General features: G+C 44.2%; 1 protein-coding gene across 2 annotated transcripts in view; it reads right to left on the bottom strand.

Moving 5' to 3' along the window:
- Positions 1 to 20,743, bottom strand: part of LOC102458339 (uncharacterized) — a 29,984-nt gene that overhangs the window by 2,554 nt on the left and 6,687 nt on the right. Inside the window, exons 3-6 of one of the 2 annotated variants that reach the window (XM_025180808.2) lie at positions 20,097 to 20,288; positions 16,522 to 16,624; positions 12,863 to 12,951; positions 10,688 to 10,841 (exon numbers count right to left, since the gene is read on the bottom strand). In XM_025180808.2, coding sequence (XP_025036593.1) covers positions 10,688 to 10,841; positions 12,863 to 12,951; positions 16,522 to 16,624; positions 20,097 to 20,288 — 538 coding nt within the window. The remainder of the gene's footprint in view (positions 1 to 10,687; positions 10,842 to 12,862; positions 12,952 to 16,521; positions 16,625 to 20,096; positions 20,289 to 20,743) is intronic. The other variant, XM_075940761.1, reaches the window with a different exon arrangement.

Below are 20,743 nucleotides of genomic sequence, written 5' to 3' on the forward strand. Positions count from 1 at the left end.
TAGTTTACTTGACATATTCAATGAAGAGGCGATTTAAATAATCCCTGCTTCATTAAAATAAAAATTGCCGCCATGCTGTGCCGACAATCAGCTGATCCAACACAGCGCGGCAGTCTAGACGCAGCGCGGTTGACAAGGGAAGCCTTTGTCGACTGCGCCACATCTAGACTGCTGCACTGTGCCAGATCTCCTCTTCATTATTTTAATGAATAGGGAATTATTTCAATCCCCGCTTCATTGACTATGTCGAGTAAACTACTTTACATGGCTCTGTCGACGGAGCCGTGTAGTCTAGACACACCCTTAGAGAGGAAATTCAATACTTGGGGAAAGAAGAAAGCATTTGTCTGACAGTGGTTGGATTTCTTCCTTTTAAGTGTCTTTCTGGAGCTCTTCAAAAGCATGGAATGTTAGATTATATTCTGCTACAACAGGTTATTGGTAAAAACCTACCAAATTCATGATCCATTTTGGTCAATTTCATGGTCATAGGATTTTAAAATTCATGAATTTCATGGTTTCAAATATTTAAATTTGAAATTTCATGGTGGTGTAATTGTAAGAGTCCTGACCCTTGTAATTGTAAGAGTCGTGTAAGACCAAAGCAGACTGCAAAGAGGTTCAAAAAGCAATCAAAAAAGCAAATAGAACAGGGGTGGCCAACCCGTTCCAGATGAAGAGCCACAATCGTAGTGGAGACAACATGAAGAGCCAGGGCAAAGTTGTTGAGCAAAACCCCCCTCCTCCCACCAAAAAAGGACAGGGCCGTGAAGACCTGGGGAAAAGTTTTTGAGCAAAAAACCAAAACAAAATGCCGCACTGGGGGAAAATAGGTGCTCTTCACGCTGTCTCCACTGCTATTGTGGTTCACAAAAAAAGCATTGGGAAGGGGTGAGAGGTGCAAGCTCTAGGAGGGAATTTGGGTGCAGGACAGGGCCGGACGGAGGCATGGGCGAACCAGACAGCTGCCCAGGGTGCCAACCAATGAGGGGCGCCTGATGGCAGCTGTAAGGGGCGCGTGGTGTCCCTTACAGCTGCCATCAGGAGCCATGTGCCCGGCTCCTGCAGCGCTGGCCCCGCAGCACCAGCCAGCAGCGTCCTTCCCCCCACGGCTGCGGGCCCTGCACAGCCCGGCGCGCGCGCCAGCAGCGCTGGCCAGTCCAGGCTGGGCAGCACATGCACCGTGCACCTCGGGGGCGGACCCGCACACCCTGGGAGGTCGGGCCTGCGCCCCACGGATGGGGCCGTGCGGGCTTGGGCCAGCCCTGGTGCAGGAGGAAGTAGAGAAGAGGATGCTGGCTCAGGGAGGGGGCTCCAGGCTGGAGAACGTTGGGGTCAGGTAGAGGGTTGGGGTGCTGAGCAAGCCGTAGGCTTGTGGCTGTGAGAGTGCAGTAGTTTGGGCTGGGGTGCATGAGCAGCTCAAGGCAGGGAGGCTGGGAGTATGATGGGCACAGGACACAGATTTGCAGTGTGTGGATGGTGCAGGAGTGTTGTGGCAGAAGACTGGGGATTGGGGATGCAGGAGTTTGGGGATGTGAGAGGCTCAGGACAGGGGGTTCTAGTGTATGATAGGCTCAGATTTAGAGTCTGAGGGGGGTGCAGGAGTGTTATGATGCTGTGGCCAGATGGGGACTTGGCGCCAACTGGGGTCTTGTTGGCCAGGCTTCATTTTTAAATAAAATACGCCAAACACAAAATGTTTCAGCGTTGTCTTTATTTATAAGAGGGGCGGGGAACCTGTTTTAAGTTAGGGGTCACTGACCCACAGAAAAGTCAGTTGGGCCACACAAGTGAGATGCAAAAAAAACCCGCTCTAAAACCCACCAAGACTCACTAATGTGGCCCCAACTATGCTGGTGGGGGTAGCGGACAGGGTGCTGGGGCAGGGTACTCATGGGGGGTGGGGTCTGGCTAGGGGGAGGGGACAGAGACAGCTGGGGCCAGTACCTGGGGATCCCAGGTCTCAGGAAGCACGTGGACTGCTCTTCCCCTCCCCTAAACAGCTGGTGCGCTTCCTGAAATGCCCGGTCTGTCACTCCGCCTTCCCCCGTGCTGCCTGCCTGTGCAGAGTGTGTGTGTGTAGGAGTGCCAGGACTGCATTCCTGCTCCAACTTCTCAGGTAGAGCTGGCATGCTGTCCCAGGATTCCTACTCCCTTCCCCACTCCCCTGGGCCAGCAGGAAGCATGGGGAAAGTCCCCGCTGGTGCGACCGATCTGGCATGTCAGGAAGCATGCCAGCTGTTTAGGGGAGGGGAAGAGCAGCCTGCTCTAATCCAGTCCCTCTCCCCTTTTCCAAAGCCAGACGCAACCCCCCCCATCCAATCCCCTTCTCCCCAGAGCCAGGCACACACACCCCAACCCAATTCCTCTCTTCTCCCCTTTCCCAAAGCCGGGCACACACACACACACACACACACACACACACACACACACCCCAACCCAATTCCTCTCTCCTCCCCTTCCCCAAAGCCAGGGACACACACATCCCCCAACCCAATTCCTCTCTCCTCCCCTTTCCCAAAGCCAGGCGCACACACACACACACACCCCAACCCAATTCCTCTCTCCTCCCCTTCCCCAAAGCCAGGGACACACACATCCCTCAACCCACTTCCTCTCTCCTCCCCTTCCCCAAAGCCAGGCACACACACACCCCAACCCAATTCCTCTCTCCTCCCCTTCTCCAAAGCCAGGCACACACACACACCAACCCAATTCCTCTCTTCTCCCCTTTCCCAAAGCCGGGCACACACACACACACCCCAACCCAATTCCTCTCTCCTCCCCTTCCCCAAAGCCAGGCACACACACACACCCCAACCCAATTCTTCTCTCCTCCCCTTTCCCAAAGCCAGGCACACACACACACACACACACACACCCCAACCCAATTCCTCTCTCCTCCCCTTCCCCAAAGCCAGGCACACACACACACCCCAACCCAATTCCTCTCTCCTCCCCTTCCCCAAAGCCAGGCACACACACACACCAACCCAATTCCTCTCTCCTCCCCTTCCCCAAAGCCAGGCACACACACACACCCCAACCCAATTCCTCTCTCCTCCCCTTTCCCAAAGCCAGGCACACACACACACACACACCCCAACCCAATTCCTCTCTCCTCCCCTTCCCCAAAGCCAGGCACACACACACACCCCAACCCAATTCCTCTCTCCTCCCCTTCCCCAAAGCCAGGCACACACACACACCAACCCAATTCCTCTCTCCTCCCCTTCCCCAAAGCCAGGCACACACACACACCCCAACCCAATTCCTCTCTCCTCCCCTTCCCCAAAGCCAGGCACACACACACACACCAACCAAATCCCCCTCCCCTCGCTCTAACCTAATTCTTGGGTCCCGGAGCCACAGCCACGCTGCTACAGCCACGCGTCTCCCTCCAGGTGCTGGGGCACGAGTGCTGAGCAGCTGGCTTTGAGTATGAATGCAGCCGGAACACCATGCGCAACCCAATTCCCCTTCCCTTCCCCAGAAGGCCAGCACCGCCCCTCCCTGCTGTAACCCAATCCCCTCCCCCCCACCAACCTTATGCTTGGGTCCCATAGCCAGAGCCACTGCATCGCATCTGAGACACCATGCACACCTCTCCCCCCCCGTGATGTCCCTCCTATTATTCAGAGCCAGGCATCTTCCCCCCCCCCCCCAACCTTATGCCCTGGTCCCAAAGCTGCTGCCTGTGCTCAGTGGCCAACTGCTAGAATGTGCAAACTGGGACGCTGTGTGTGACCCGGCCTGCACGTGCAGAATATGACGCAGTGCGCTGGGGGCTGTGAGCGGAACGGCACGGGCCGTGAGCACTCATGCGGCTCATAGTGGCCCGGCTGTGAGAGTGGCTGACATGAGCGGTTCCGGGTTCCATCCCAGATCCGTCAGGAGCCACAATTTTTTTCCTCATGAGCCTCAGGTTGGCCACCTCTGAAATAGAATGTTTGGAGTCATTTAAAAAGGGATAGAGAATAAGACAGAAAATATCTTATTACTGTAGACTTCCAATAATCTGGAATCTATGGGACCTAGGTGGTGCCGGATTATCAGATATGCCGGACTATCAGGAGGTACTTATAAGCTGTTTATATATATACTGTATACATTATATACTGTATATAAAGTGTTCCTAGCCCTTATTGTACATACTGTATACAGTATACTGTAAGGTTTTAGTTTTTTTAAGCCTTTTTTACCCTTTTTGCTCAGTTCAGCTGCTGCTGTTGTTACCTTGTGACTCATTTTTTGCCAAAGCTCACTCACTAGGCTCTTGCCATTTTGATGCCGGACTATCAGGAGTGCCGGACTATTGGATGCCGGACTATTGGAGTCTTACTGTACCTCTATATAAAACCATGGTACGCCCACATCTTGAATACTGCATATAGATGTGGTTGCCTCATCTCAAAAAAGATATATTGGCATTGGAAAAGGTTCAGAGAGGGGCAACAAAAGTGATTAGGGGTTTGGAATGGGTCCCATATAAAGAGAGATTAAAAAGACTTGGATTTTTCATCTTAGAAAAGAGGAAACATAGGGGGGATACGATAGAGGTCTATAAAATCATGATTGGTGAGGAGAAAGTGAATAAGGAAAAGTTATTTACTTATTCCCACAATAAAAGAACTAGGGGTCACCTAATGAAATTAATAGGCAGCAGGTTTAAAACAAACAACAGGAAGTTTTTCTTCATTCAGTGCACAGTCAACCTGTGAAATTCCTTGCCAGAGGATGTGGTAAAGACTAGGACTGTAATAGGGTTTAAATAAGAGCTAGATAGATTCATAGAGGTTAGGTCCATCAATGGCTATTAGCCAGGATGGGTAGTAATGGTGTCCCTAGTCTCTGTTTCTCTGGAGGTGGGTGACAGCAGAGGGATCACATGAGGAATACCTGTTGTGATCCCTCCCTCTGGGGCAACTGGTATTGGCCACTGTCAGCAGACAGGATACTGGGCTGGATGGATCTTTGGTCTGACCCAGTATGGCCGTTCTTACGACCCAAAAGGGACTAATGTGTGGGTCACAAGGTTATTGTAGGGAGGTCATAGTACTGTCTCCCTAACTTCTGAATTGCTGCTGCTGATGTCACTATCTTCAGAGCTGGATGGTCAGAGGGCAGTAGCTGCTAGCTGGGAGCCCAGCTCTGAAGGTAGCGCCCCCACCAGCAGCAGCATAGAAGTAAGGATGGCATAGAACAGAATTGCCACCCTTACTTCTGTGCTGCTACCTTCAGAGTTGGTATGTCAGTCAGCAGCTGCTACTCTCCCTCTGATCTGCTATCATAGTTAGGCACCTGGACTGCAGTTACCATTTTTTGATCTCCCCAACTCTGAAGACAGCAGAGAAGGAAGGGTGACAATATCACAGTCCCCCTACAATAAGCTTGCACCCCTCCCCCACTCCAAGGGTACATCTACACTGCATCCCTAGTTCGGACTAGGGATGCAAATGGAGACGACCGAAGTAGTTAATGAAGCGGGGATTTAAATATTCCCGCGCTTCATTAACATGATCTCGCTGGTGCGCTAGTTCAAATCACAGCTCATTCGAACCAGGAAATGCACGCCGGGATGCGTTAGTTCGGACTAAAGCCCTTATCCGAACTAATGTTACTCCTCGTTTTTGAGGAGTAACGTTAGTTCGGACTAAGGGCTTTAGTCTGAACTAACGCGTCCCGGCACGCACTTCCTGGTTCGAATCAGCTGAGATTTGAACTAGCGTGCCGGCGAGATCATGTTAATGAAGCACGGGATATTTAAATCCCCGCTTCATTAACTACTTCTGTCGTCTCCATTTGAATCCCTAGTCCGAACTAGGGATGCAGTGTAGACGTACTCCAAGTTCCTTTTGTGTTGGGATCTTCAGTTTGAGAAATGCTGGTTTCCCCTGTGAAATCTATATACTTTAGGGTAAAAGTATAGAAAGGACCAGATTTCATGGTCCAGAACATGTTTTTCACAGCTGTGAATTTTGTAATTGTTGGACATTTCCTAAGCCATCTATTCAAAAGTCCAGGAGAAACCAATCTCTTTCAAAGTGCCACAATTTCACTTGATAACTTTGATAACATATGCAACATGGTTTCACAAAACCATGATATAGAATAGATCCTACTTCCCCAGTCAGGGTTAGGTAAATTAGTTCAGCACTCAGCTAGCAAGAACTGTTTTAAAATATGGTTTAAACTCTAGAGGAAAGGCAACTTATTTTTCATTCTTCTACCATTTCCCCCTTTTGCAATCAACTTTTGAACAACAAATTGCAGACAATACTTACATAGGAATACAGATTTATGAAAAAATTGACTTTATGGAATGTCTGAAACATTTTTGTATCTATAAAACAGATTCTATATAGGAATTACATGAAACTTATGCCTAAGGCCAGGTCTACACTAAAGGGGAAGGTCAAATCAAGATACGGAACTCCAGCTACATTAATTACATAGCTAGAGTCAACGTACCTTTTTTTGAGTTTCCCCGCTGTCCCCACAGCATGGGGTGTGGAAACCTTTTTGGGTCGTGGGCCACTGACCCACAGAAAAATCAGTTGGGCTACACACAAATGAGAAGTAAAAACAAAATAAAATAAAACAAAACAAAAAACTCCCAAACCTCACTGACATACTCCTCACATTCCTTTCATACACCAAAACAAGGGGAACCCAATCTAGTAGATTGTGTGCTCCAGGCCTGTGCGGGGGTAGAGTGCGGGGGCTGGATCCAGGCAAGCCAGGGGCTGCATTCAGCACCCAGGCCTTAGGTTCCCCACCACTGCCATAGCAGGAGGTCGACAGGACCAAATACTCGCATTGGCTTCCCTTACAGAAGCAGGAGTGCTGGCTACCAACAGAGCACTAAATTAAACTCTGGAAGATCGATTGAGGCAGCGTCAAGCTTCCGTTTAACAAAGACATGGCATAAATGAAAGAAAACCTCAGCATTCTAATTGGCCGAGTTAGCTTTCAGACTCCCCCCCCCCCTTTTTTTTTGCACTGATGATAACAAATTTCATAATATAGCAAAACAAATCTCTGATGTCCTTGATGATCAGATGGGAACACTTTTGGTTGGTGGCAACCCAGCTCCCTTTTATGTTATTAATTCTACTTTGTACCTACTCTAAAGGCCTCATCCTTGTTGGGATTTCTGTCAGATTTAACAATGCCACTCAGAGGTTCAAACATAAATTATACCTACATTATGAATATGTGGAATGTTTAGTGAAAAATGATTAGCTATCTGAGGTTTTCTGAATGTTTTATTATTCTTTTTTTTGTAATAAGTTTTTTAGAATCCTTACAGTAAACTCTTCCCCTTCTGATTCTGTTCTTTTTTGTAGAGCTCTGTGTGGATAAAAAATTGGTATCCACATTTGCAGTAGCAAAATTGATCCGTGGATGTCTGCATTCACATATATTGATGTGGATACCCACAGAAATAAAGCAGACGTCTGCAAATTTGCCGTGCTCTAGATACAAAATTTGTATCCACATCTGCATCTGTATCCACAAAAGCGAGCTATATACAGTAAAACTCCAAGGCTACGTCTACACTGGCCCCTTTTCCGGAAGGGGCATGTAAATTTCACTAGTCGTCGTAGGGAAATCCGCGGGGGATTTAAATATCCCCCGCGGCATTTAAATAAAAATGTCCGCCGCTTTTTTCCGGCTTTTAAAAAAGCCGGAAAAGAGCGTCTAGACTGGCCCCGATCCTCCGGAAAAAGTGCCCTTTTCCGGAGGGTCTTATTCCTACTTTGAAGAATACTTCCTTCAAAGTAGGAATAAGACCCTCCGGAAAAGGGCACTTTTTCCGGAGGATCGGGGCCAGTCTAGACGCTCTTTTCCGGCTTTTTTAAAAGCCGGAAAAAAGCGGCGGACATTTTTATTTAAATGTCGTGGGGGATATTTAAATCCCCCGCGGATTTCCCTACGACGACTAGTGAAATTTACATGCCCCTTCCGGAAAAGGGGCCAGTGTAGACGTAGCCCAATAGTCCGGCATCCAATAGTCGGCACTCCTGATAGTCCGGCATCAAAATGGCAAGAGCCTAGTGAGTGAGCTTCAGCAAAAAATGAGTCACAAGGTAACAGTGGCAGCAGCTGAACTGAGCAAAAAGGGTAAAAAAGGTTTAAAAAAACCAAAACATTACAGTATACTGTATACAGTAAGTACAATAAAAAGGGTTAAGAACACTTTATATACAGTATATAATGTATACAGTATATATATAACCAGTTTATAGTACCTCCTGATAGTCCAGCATATTTGATAATCCAGCACCACCTAGGTCCCATAGGTTCCGGATTATCAGAAGTCTACTGTACCTGCGAATATAAAGTGGATACCTGTAGATTTTCAGAGGTCTATTTTTTTGGTTGACTCTATTATGAAGAGCTATGTCTGTTTTACTTGCGTAGTATCTTCCATATGGAAAGACCCTAAATTGTTTGTACAAACAAATCACTTCACTATACTACTTAGCCAGACAGCCACAGGGCAGGCAGTGGGTGCTAGTTAGATTATTTATTGCTGAAGCACCTGAAATCCTTATATTGCTTTAAGTAATCATTCATAAATGATTTAGTAGTTAGAGCAAGGGAGCATGAATTATGGTTTACTCAGTTCTACAAATGGCTTTCTGTGTATTGGAAAAAAGATTTAAATTTCTCCGTGCCTTAGTTTACTTTTTTAGAGTATGTACAATAGCTAGCTTCTCAAGCATGCCATGAAGCTTTTGTGTTACTGTTTGTAAAGCACTCTGAAATCCTTGGATGGGAGGTGCTATGTAAGCATTAAATATTAGCAGCACTATTGTTATCATAGAATCATAGAATCCTAGGGCTGGAAGAGACCTCAGTAGGTCATCAAATCTAGCCCCCTGCCCAGGAGTGGACTGGCAATCAAAATAGGCCTGGAAACGGCCCTCGCCATGACATCACCCCTGCGTGTCCCAGAAGCCCCGCCCCCTTTCCCTGCAACACATCCGGAATGCAGCACAAGCGGCGGATCAGGTTCCATGCGCCGCATACAGAGGGGACACAGAACTGCTCGGAGTGCGGGACAACAGCGGCCCATCACAGGTGGATATGACAGCCGACTGGGAAATTCCCGGTATCCCACAGGGACAGTCTGCCCCTGCCCAAAGCAGGACCAACTCCATCTAAATCATCCCAGCCAGGACTTGTCAAGCTGAGACTTAAAAACCTCCCTAGATTCCACCACCTCCCTAGATAACCCATTCAAGTACTTCACAACCCTCCTAGGGAAATAGTTTTTCCTAATATCCAACCTAGACCCCCCTCCCCCCATTGCAACTTGAGACCATTGCTCCTTGTTCTGCCATCCATCACTACTGAGAACAGCCTCTCTCCATCCTCTCTGGAACCTCCCTTCAGGAAGTTGAAGGCTGCTATCAAGTCCCCCCTCACTCTTCTCTTCTGCAGATTAAATAAGCCCAAATCCCTCAACCTCTCCTCGCAGGTCATGTGCTCCAGCCCCCTAATCATTTTGGTTGCCCTCTGCTGGACCCTCTCCAATGCATCCACATCCTTTGTATAGTGGGGAGCCCAGAACTGGACACAATACTTCAGAGGTGGCCTAACCAATGCTGAATAAAGGGAAATAATAACTTCTCTAGTTCTGCTGGAAATGCTCCTTCTAATGCACTCTAATATACTATTAGCCTTCTTGGCTACAAGGGCACACTGGTGACTCATATCCAGCTTCTCATCCACTGTAACCCCCAGGTCCTTTCCTGCTGAACTTCTGTTTAGCCAGTTAGTCCCCAGCCTGTAACAGTGCTTGGGATTCTTCCATCCCAAGTGCAGGATTCTGCGCTTACCCTTGTTCTGCACTTGTTCTTGTTAGCTGTTTAACAGATGCATAACAACTCAACATTTTAGTATAGAAAGTGAAAGCGAACGTATACATTTGACTCTTCAAGGGAAATTTAGTTAAACAGTAAATAATAAATCAGTGTGGAAGTTGGTCCATGTACCATAGTTATACTAAAAGCTTTACGTCTACAGAACCCGTTTTAGGTTTGTACCTCACTATCAGATTTCAGCGTGACTCTGGAATCAATGTCACTACATGAATCCAGTTTTATAATGGTGTAACTCCAACCAAATCAATAAATTATGCTGACTCAGAATAATTATGACTCATTGGTGAATCAGGTGCACATAGCTTGTTAGGCATTTGTGTTTCACAATCAATTTTAAAAATCCCCCTCATTTTAGAGTATCAGCAACATGGAATTAGTGTAGAATGTTAATCGTTTCCATAGCAGCAGATGAATATTGCTTCATTGCTTTTAGTCTTCTAGATTCCCTATCAGAAGGCTGGATTGTTCAATCATTACTCACTTTATTACCTACTTCTCATATGATGAATAGTCCCACTGACTTCATCAATAGGTGAAATTTACCTATATGTAGAAGATTCACACAAGGATGAATGTCTTAAAATGAAGCTTGCACAATATAGCCAAAATTGAACAGCGGTATGAGATTTCCAAGATAAAACCCAGAAGTTAGAGATGTAAGCCTTTAACACAGAGAACATTTTTCAAATGAATGCAAGACTAGCCACATAAAATGTCTGACACCTTGTTCTCAAGTGTCAGTAGATTGTATAAGACACCTTTTATGTGTGCTTAAGATAGTTTATACATACAGGAAATTGCCTCCCAGGTAGAACTGGAGTGGGGCCATTCTCTTCATAATCCACATCAGGAAAATGACTGTTCTGGTTATGCTGATGAGATTGGAAGCCAAAATAACTATCTGCTGTTGGCACTGGTCTTCCTGATGGCTGATGTGGTATATAGCTATCAGAATAAAATGAAAAGAATTTAAACATATTTTCTGTGTCTATATCAACATTTGTGTGTATTGAATTAAAGCAATCACCATAATCTTTTTTATTTTTAGCATTTCATTTTATTCTTAGGCCCCATTCCTGCCAACACATAAGTATATAAGTACATTTATGGATGTAAGTAGTTCCCTTTGACGTAAACTCTTTGGAGCAGAGACCATCATTATGTGGTACCTATCACAATGAGGCTCCAATTTCAATTTTGGCCTGTGGATACTACTACCATAATATATATCGGGGTGGCCAAACTGAGCTGTAACTCTTTTACAGTTAAAGTGCTGCTCACAGAAACCTCCTGATCTCCCCTTCTTAACCTACCAGACTGCGATAGGTAGGGAAGCTTGGAGCTTGTGCCCTGTGGCGGGCTGGTAGCATAGGGGCTTCTGTGAGAGATGACTGGTGCCTACCGAGAGTGGGAGACATAGGCGCTGGCTTCCTCTGGGCCCCTGTGGTGTTCAACTCAGTGCTCTGCCCAAGACCCTGCCCCCACCTGACCCTTTTCCCAAAATCCCCATGTCCATCCTGCCTCTTCCCTCCCCTGCTTCACCCCAGGCCCTGCCCCCACTTCACACCTTCCCTTAAGTCATCACCCTTGCCCTGCCTTTTCCCTCCTCTACATCCCCATTCCTCCTGCTGGATGAGGGAAGAAGGGAGAGGAGTTGGTTGGTGAGGCTGCTAACAGTTGGAAAACAAAGAGGGGAAGAGCTAGCTGATTGTGAAAGCTAATTTTTTTTCCATGGATGCTTTAGTCCTGAAGCACCCATGGCGTTGGGGGGGGTCTATAGCGGGAGGCACAATGGCAGAGGCAAACTTCTGGAAGCTGCAGGGAGAGGCTGCTACTTTAGCTCCAAAGGGAGAGGCAGCAGAAGAAGTGGGCGCCAGGCACTGCACCGGCCCAGAAAGAGGACGGCTTCCTCTTGTGGAGGAGGAAGGGGCTGCAGGGGAGTATCCCTCCAGCGGCACACGTGCAGAACACCTCAGCACCAGCGGGAAGGAACGGCAGTGGCCCTAGGAGTGGATGGGCCTGTTGGGTAGCAGGGATGCTCCCGCGTCAGCGGGCACGCCCACAGTGGACACAGGTGCAAGGATGAAGGTGTGTGGGAGGCGGGATATTACAGGGAGAGAGGCTGAGGAAGAAGGGGAGAGGAAAGCTAAACTGTCAGATGGGCAGATGAGCAGTGCCTCATGAGGGCATGGGGGAAGGAAGAGACCCAGGGTAGGGCTGAGTGGACACCTGAGGGTTGGTGCGTTTAAGGGTAATGCCCCACCAACCAACCCGGGGAGGGATTTCCCCACCTTTAGGGCCCTGGGTCAGGACCTGGAGTGAGGGCGGGCCCAGGTTCCCCTTCCCTCATTGCGTGTTGCATTAGGGGGAGGTATTGGGCTCGTGCCGAGGTATTGGGGAGGTATTGGGGAGGTATTGGGCTTGGCCGATCTTACCGGGCAAGATGTATTGACCCAGGAATGTGTAGCGATCTATGTCAATAAACAGGGGACCACTGCGGACCTTAAAAGGGGCTCCTGACAGTCGTTGGGTAATATAGTGAGGTCAGCACGGGTGTGATGTAGCTCATGCCATCACACCCTACATCCCAATCCACAGCCAAAACCCCTGTACCTCCTCCTGCACCCCAGTCCTGTGGCCTATGTCTTAACGGCCTCCTTCATCCAAACTCCCTCCCAGATCCTACACACCCTCCTGCATCCCAATCCCTTACCCCAAGCTTCCTTCTGCACTCAACCTCCATCCCAGATCCTGTACCTCCTCTATTAATATCATGGAAGAGTGCAGCCCTTGACAATGTTCCAAAATCTTGGAGTGGCCTCCCATCAAACATTATTGCATACCCTTGGACAAGATGGACTAATGATTTGATGGCAGTTGCTACACCATTGATAAAATCATATAGTGATTTTAAGCCAAAGACCAAGTCTGGAGAGAAAACGAGGAAAGAAGATCCAACAGCATACCTGGAGCTTCCTACTTCACCTGGTTGGACAAAACTTTGGTTTTTCAGTTGAGCTTTTGGCATTTTAATATTATCTGTGGTCCAGTTATCCTGTATAAGAAAGATAAGAAGTGAAGGCTTTACCCAGCAAGAAAATTGCATTATATTCACGAAAGTAACTCATCAACACAGCTTGCTAGCATTTGATTTTAAAATGTTAGTGTTTACACTTGTATAGATTTATCAATTTATTTACCAATTATAAACTCCATTTTGGTGTATTTGTTGTGAGGATAGTATAATCACCCTTGCCACTATAAATACTTTCATATTATAATAGGTGTAAATTTAACATAAAGAATATGGAGCTCAATGGACATGATGCTCTTCTCCCACTAATATTATAGCAGTGAAACTCCACAGTTATCACTTACTCCCAATATACTCCCAATATAAATGAAAGACAAATACAACAAACAAATTGACTCCGATAGCAAGGGTCATTTAAACAGTTTTTTAAAAATTGTTTATCTTTTTCACTAAATATTTTAGGTGAGAGAAGGAAGAGAATGTTAGATAGAAGTCTAATATGTGCAAGTAACTGTAGACAAGTTGGAAGTTTTATATGCATATATTTTTGTTTTGCAGAGAGATCCTCTCCTAAAATGAGAATGACAAAATAGAGTGGCATTTTCATTCAGCAAAAAAGGAAGCAGGGAAGGTGCTGGAGCAGCCTCTCCCACCCAGAGATCCTCGGCACGTTTCAGCTAGATTCCCCGCCGAGGGAGTGGTGGACCATTCTGCCACTCACAGGGCCATTCACAAGGAGTAACGGTAGTTCGGAATAGGAACCTAGTCCGAACTACCTAGTTTGAGCCCCGTGTAGCCGCGCTGCACGGGGTTCGAAGCAGCAGGGATTTAAAAATGGCGGCTCCCCGCTTATGCTAATGAAGCCCGGGAAATTCAAATCCCGGGCTTCATTAGCAAGTGCAGTATGCATACATTACCCCGCTAGTTCGAACTAGCGGGGTAGTGTAGACATACCCGTAGCTCTTACATGAGTATCCATCTTTATTCGGACTGCACATGTGAGTAAGGGCTGCAGAAATGTACCCCTAATTTGTATCACTTATACTTTTCAGTTGTTTATTACTTCAGCAAGAAAAAATAAAGGTAGTACCAAATTCAACAATATCTATAAAAAATTAACCACCACCATCTACTGGTGAAACTAAAACTGTATCACATATACTTCTATTAAGTGATAAGATAAACGATTTTTTATTTAAAATATTTTACCAATGTATTTATCATAGCAGATATCTGCTTTCATTTCTCAGGAAATCCGATTTGCTGTTTGTAAATGACATTACTTGCATGCACAGGTCAAAGTAAAAGAAATGGAGACTAGGGAAATTAGAATGATTTCCTATTTCTTTGAGGAGTCATATTTCCCTTATCTCATACAATTAGGCTACATCTAGACTGGCATGATTTTCCGCAAATGCTTTTAATGGAAAAGTTTTCCGTTAAAAGCATTTTCGGAAAAGAGCGTCTAGATTGGCAAAAAAAGCACTTTTTGTGGAAAAGCGTCCGTGGCCAATCTAGACGCGCTTTTGCGCAAAAAAGCCCCGATCACCATTTTCGCGATCAGGGCTTTTTTGCGCAAAACAAATCTCAGCTGTATACACTGGCCCTTTTGCGCAAAAGTTTTGCACAAAAGGGACTTTTGCCCGAATGGGAGCAGCATAGTATTTCCGCAAAAAGCACTGATTTCTTACAGTAGGAAGTCAGTGCTTTTGCGGAAATTCAAGCGGCCAGTGTAGACCGGAAAAACTGGCCAGTCTAGACACAGCCTTAAAGTTTATATAGACATCTCTTCTTTATGGCACTGGCCAATACAAGTGGTGATCCCTGTTACTCAAAATACATGTCTGTTCAGAAAACAGAGTTGTGAGTCAGGAACAGGAAATTGGCATAGTAAGAATGGGCTAGTGAGCAGGGCATTATAGACTGACACACACAAGAGTTTACCTTCATAAACTTCACATCAAATAGGATAGATTAAGAGAGTATCTCAAGACCACAAAGAACATCTGTGACTGAGGTGGGAGTTAAAGTTAATTAAACATGATTTTGAGGTGTTTTGACACAATGATGGTGAATGACATATAAATATTTAGATACTATCCTGAAAGGAGATATCTCAGAATGAAGACAGAGCTCTTTTCTGGCTCCATCACTGACTGATAGTTTGACCTTGGGCCAGTTTTATGTTATTTCTGGGCTTCAGTACAGTTTAGCCAATGAAGAAAGAAGTTGCTGCACATTCACTTCAATGTGAATTTAGGATTTGACTCATCCTTGTTCCAAAGATAAAATCATGAAACTGGAAGCAGTTGTTTAAAGTATTCCAGCCTCAGTACTAATTTAGTGACATGCTGCATATTTTAATTACATTTTATATTATGAATTGTGATTTAAAATCTTCTTAGTCTGTAGGTACATATGTCCTATCATATGCTTGATTGCTCATCTGGAGAATGAAGTACAAAGAAACTGAAAATTACATTATGCATCACCATATTCTGCTGGCTAGTCAAAATCACTAATGCACTCCAAAGAAGTGTCTGTAGATGAGATGTCTCACAATATACATGGCAGGAGAAAGAAGGGCTACACTATTGCTGTGTTACACAGAGCTGAGCCCTTCACCTAGAATACATCGAAAAGCAAACAAAATGCAATTGGAAGAAAATGCTTACATTCATAGCTTATGTACAGCTTTAGTCCAAATATACTGTATCAAATTTTAAGGCATTATTTTACTATGGGCCATATCCTCAGCAAGTATACATTAATATAGCTTCATCAATTTCAAAGCAGTTAATGCTGAATACATCAGCTGAGAATCTGCCCTGATATATCTTCATTACAACAAAAAAAATGACCATAGAGCTTGAGCTGTTGTCTCTAGATACATATTTCAAGAGAAATTATATGGAACAAATCCTTGCAAGGTTTCCTTAAATGTACCCATCAAATCTGTGAACCTATCTATTTTGTAAATGCAAAATATAACATGTTTTTTTAAATTTGCAGGTAAACAATTTTACTTTGCATGTGTTGTAATGACAACGCAGGTGTGTGCCATATGCCCTTTGATGGAAATACTGGGACCAACACGATGGCAACACAGCATACAAATATCTTCGTGTTTGTTAGGAAAACAAAAAAGTAAAGTGAATTGGAAAGCAGACCATTTAGCAACCTGAGTTGACTCTAGTTAGAGGTCATCTTTGGGGTATACTGGCAGAGCATAGTATGGAAAGCAGCACGACTGATGTCCACGCAGTACCTGTTTCATAAATGAGCTGAGAACATCAGACTCCAAAGCTGCTTTTCACAAGCACTGTGTTCACACATACCATACACACTTGCCTGTATTCACTGTTCTTTTAATACTGGCTTATTTCCTCCTCTCATCTGCACTGATTGGATGCAAGGCAATATCAAGCACTGGGTGAATGAAGACAAACTGAGATTTTAATCCTTGATTGTTTAACATGCTGGCCTATAAAACATATAAGTACTATTCACCATTACATTGAAAACACATCTGATTTCCACTTGAAGTGGGAGGATGTCACACAACGTAGGTGGCGAATATTTCACTTTTACCTGAGACAATTGTGGATGAGAAACATATCTCGAGTTATCAGCCACCTCAGGAACAAACACAGGATTCTGCTGTGACTCAAGTTCTCTTTGTCTTGCCTGTTTCCTGAAGTTAAAAACAAAGCATGATGTGATGTATGTTCATGAACATGTTGTTTATGATGAAACGTAGGCCCCCTTCCTCATTTGTATACCAGTACAATATGAACTAAGAACACTGACTCTTTGTTACAATCCTCAGATGCATATTTATATATGAAAGTGATCATGAAATCTTGGACTATGTAGCACTTTAAAGACTAACAAGATGGTTTATTAGATGATGAGCTTTCGTGGGCCAGACCCACTTCCTCAGATCAAATAGTGGAAGAAAATAGTCACAACCATATATACCAAAGGATACAATTTAAAAAAATGAACACATATGAAAAGGACAAATCACATTTCAGAACAGAAGGGTGATGTGGGGGGGGGGGGGGGGGAGAAGGAAGGTGAATGCCTGTGAGTTAATGGTATTAGAGGTGATAATTGGGGAAGCTATCTTTGTAATGGGTAAGGTAGTTGGGGGTAGTTGGGGTCTTTGTTCAGCCCCCTGCGGAGAGTGTCAAATTTTAGCATGAATGCCAGTTCAGAGGATTCCCTTTCAAGTGCAGATTTGAAAGTCTTCTGAAGTAGGATGAAAGGGAATCCTCTGAACTGGCATTCATGCTAAAATTCGACACTCTCCGCAGGGGGCTGAACAAAGACCCCAACTACCCCCAACTACCTTACCCATTACAAAGATAGCTTCCCCAATTATCAACTCTAATACCATTAACTCACAGACATCTACCCTTCCCCACCTCTAATATCATTAACTCACAGGCATTCACCTTCCTTTCTGCCCTCCCCCTGCATCACTCTTCTGTTCTGAAATGTGATTTGTCCTTTTCATATGTGTTCATTTTTTTTAATTGTACCCTTTGGTATATATGGTTGTGACTATTTTCTTCCACTATTTGATCTGAGGAAGTGGGTCTGGCCCACGAAAGCTCATCATCTAATAAACCATCTTGTTAGCCTTTAAAGTGCTACATAGTCCTGTATTTTGTTTCAGCTACACCAGACTAACACGGCTACATTTCTATCACTATCATGAAATCTTAGCATTCATAATTCTAAGGAATGGTAGAAGTGCGAAAAGCAAAATAAAGACAATGAATTTCAGGAAGGCAGACTTTAGAAAACTCAAGAGCTAGTAGGTGAGATCCTATGGAAAGCAAGACTAAAAGAAAAAACAATTGAAGACAGTTGGCAGTTTTTCAAAGAGATATTATTAAGTGCCCAAGGGCAAACTATTCCATTGCATAGGAAAGACAGGGAGTATGGCATGAGGCTACTTTGGCTTAACCACGAGATCTTAAATTATCTAAAAATAAAAAAGGAGTGGTGTAAAAAGTGGAAGATAGGTCAAAATACAAAGGATGACAATAAGCATTTAACAAAGTATGTAGGGGCAAAATTAGAAAGATGAAAGCACAAAACGAGTTCAATCTCGCTAGAGACATAAAGGGTAACAAGAAAACATTCTACAAGTATATGAGAAACAAGAGAAAGACCCAAGATAGGGCTGGCTGATCGCTCAATGAACAGGAAGAAACAATAAAAGAAAATGTGGAAATAGTTCTTAATGACTTCTTTGTTTCGGTTTTCACCAAGAAGGTTGGTGGTGACTGAATGCCTAATATAGTGAATGCTAGTGAAAAATGGGTTATGTTTAGAAGTTAAAATAGGAAAAGAACAAGTAAAAATTACTTAGAAAAGTTAGTAGGCCCTGATGAAATGCATCCCAGAATATTCAAGGAGCTGATAGAGGAGGTATCTGAGCCATTAGCTATCATCTTTGAAAAGTAATGGAAGTCGGGCAAGATTCCAAAAGACTGGAAAAGGGCAAAAATAGAGTCCCTCTGGGGGAGGGAAATGAAGGCCTTGCTAAACTTGAGGTAACTATGGGTATGTCTACACTACCCTCCTAGTTCGAACTAGGAGGGTAATGTAGGCATACCGCACTTGCAAATGAAGCCAGGGATTTGAATTTCCCGGGCTTCATTTGCATAAGCGGGGAGCCGCCATTTTTAAAACCCCGCTGGTTCGAACCCCGTGCAGCGCGGCTACATGGGGCTCGAACTAGGTAGTTCGGACTAGGATTCCTATTCCGAACTACCGGTACACCTCTTAAAATCAGGAATAAGGGACCTTTCGGAAAAGGTTTTATTTTCCGAAAGATCCCCGTCTAGACTGGCGCTTTTTTCCGGCAAAGCCCCGAGCCGGAAAAAAGCGGCAGCCATGTTTATACTAATGAAGCGGGGGATATTTAAATCCCCCGCTTCATTTGCAATTCTGACTTGTCTCATCTGCATCCCTTTTCCAGAAAAGGGGTGCAGTGTAGACACAGCCTCTAGCTACAAGTCCTCTCAGTCCTACTTCTTGATCAGCCAATTGCTTCTTATTTACAACATCACCTAAAAATGAGAATAGATTTCTAAATATAGCTACAGCCATCAACCTAAAATTTAGGAATATGAAGTTCCTTCCAAAATCTGAGAAGGATGATATGTTGTCAACTGTCTTTAAAAAGCAACACACAGATGAAGAAACTATACAACCCAAAGCATCAAAAAAGAAAATCAAACTTCTATTGGTGGCATATGACTCAGATGATGAAAATGAATGTGTATTTCCACTACTTTTGATTGTTATCAAGCAGAACCTGTCATCAGCATGGAAACATGTCTCTGGAATAGTGGTCAACGTTTGAAGAGGTATACAAATATTTAGCATATCTGGAAGGTAAATACTTTGCAATACCAGCTACACTAGCGTCATTCAACTGCCTTTACTCTTTTGGAGGTGTTATCGCAAATAAGAAGCAGGCATTATCTCCCATAAACATAAACTTGTTTGTCTTAGTGTTTGACTGAACAAGAAGTAGGACTGAGTGGATTTATAGGCTCTTAAGTTTTACATTATTTTATTTTTGAGTACAGTTATTTAAAAATATTCCACATTTGTAAGTTGGGCTTTCATGATACAGAGATTGCACTACAGTACTTGGGTGAAGAGAACTAAAAAACGCTACCTTTTTCTTACAGTGCAAATATTTGTAATAAAATAATAGAAAGTGAGCATTGTACATTTTGTATTCTGTATTGTAATTGTAATTTAAATCAATATTTTTGAAAATGTAGAAAACATCCAAAAATAGTTCAATAAATAGTATTCCATCAATAACAAAGCGATTAAAATGTGATTAATTGCAATTAAAAAAATCTTGCGATTAATCACAATTAATTTAAATTACTAGAGGCTGCAAATAAAATTCAATTGCCAGGATTTTTTTTTTTGGCTTTACACTTCACACAAAGTTTGGATAACTCTTCCACACTGATCTTTTTAGTTGATTTGTAAAAAATTAGGCTCCTCTACTGAAGTCATTCAATGTATGCAGGAAATAAGGAGTTAATTATTTCTAGATTAATTTCTCTGATCAGAAAAAACATTTAATTATGTGAAATTATGTAGTTTTACATAATACTTACCTAGATCTTTTATCGCTTTTATTTGACTTGTTTTTACAGTAGTAAACACACTGTATAATTACACCAACCAGGAAAGCCAATGCTACTGCAGGAAGTACAGTTACTAAAATCAAGTCCAAAGTATTCCAGAGTTGTTCACATTTGTGACCCATGTACCAGTAATCTCCCCAGAGACCTCGGTAGTAAGGGCATCTGACAATAAAAAAAAATAGTGTTTCTTAAAGGAACATTCCTATTAAAATAAATTTTTCAGTAATTCAGAAAAAGAAAACATTTTATTCTGGCAGGGTATGTCTACACTACAAAGTTAGTTCGAACTAACGGACGTTAGTTCGAACTAACTTTAATAGGTGCTACACTAGCGCTCCGCTAGTTCGAATTTGAATCGAACTAGCGGAGCGCTTAGTTCGAACTAGGTAAACCTCATTTTACGAGGACTAACGCCTAGTTCGAACTAGCTAGTTCGAACTAAGGGCTGTGTAGCCCTTTAGTTCGAACTAGTGGGAGGCTAGCCCTCCCCAGGTTTCCCTGGTGGCCACTCTGGCCAACACCAGGGAAACTCTATGCCCCCCTCCCGGCCCCGGACCCCTTAAAGGGGCACGGGCTGGCTACGGTGCCCGTGCCAGGTGCAAGCCTGCCAGCACCCA

The sequence above is a fragment of the Pelodiscus sinensis genome, chromosome 13, assembly GCF_049634645.1.
Source record: "Pelodiscus sinensis isolate JC-2024 chromosome 13, ASM4963464v1, whole genome shotgun sequence".
Taxonomy (NCBI): domain Eukaryota; kingdom Metazoa; phylum Chordata; order Testudines; family Trionychidae; genus Pelodiscus; species Pelodiscus sinensis.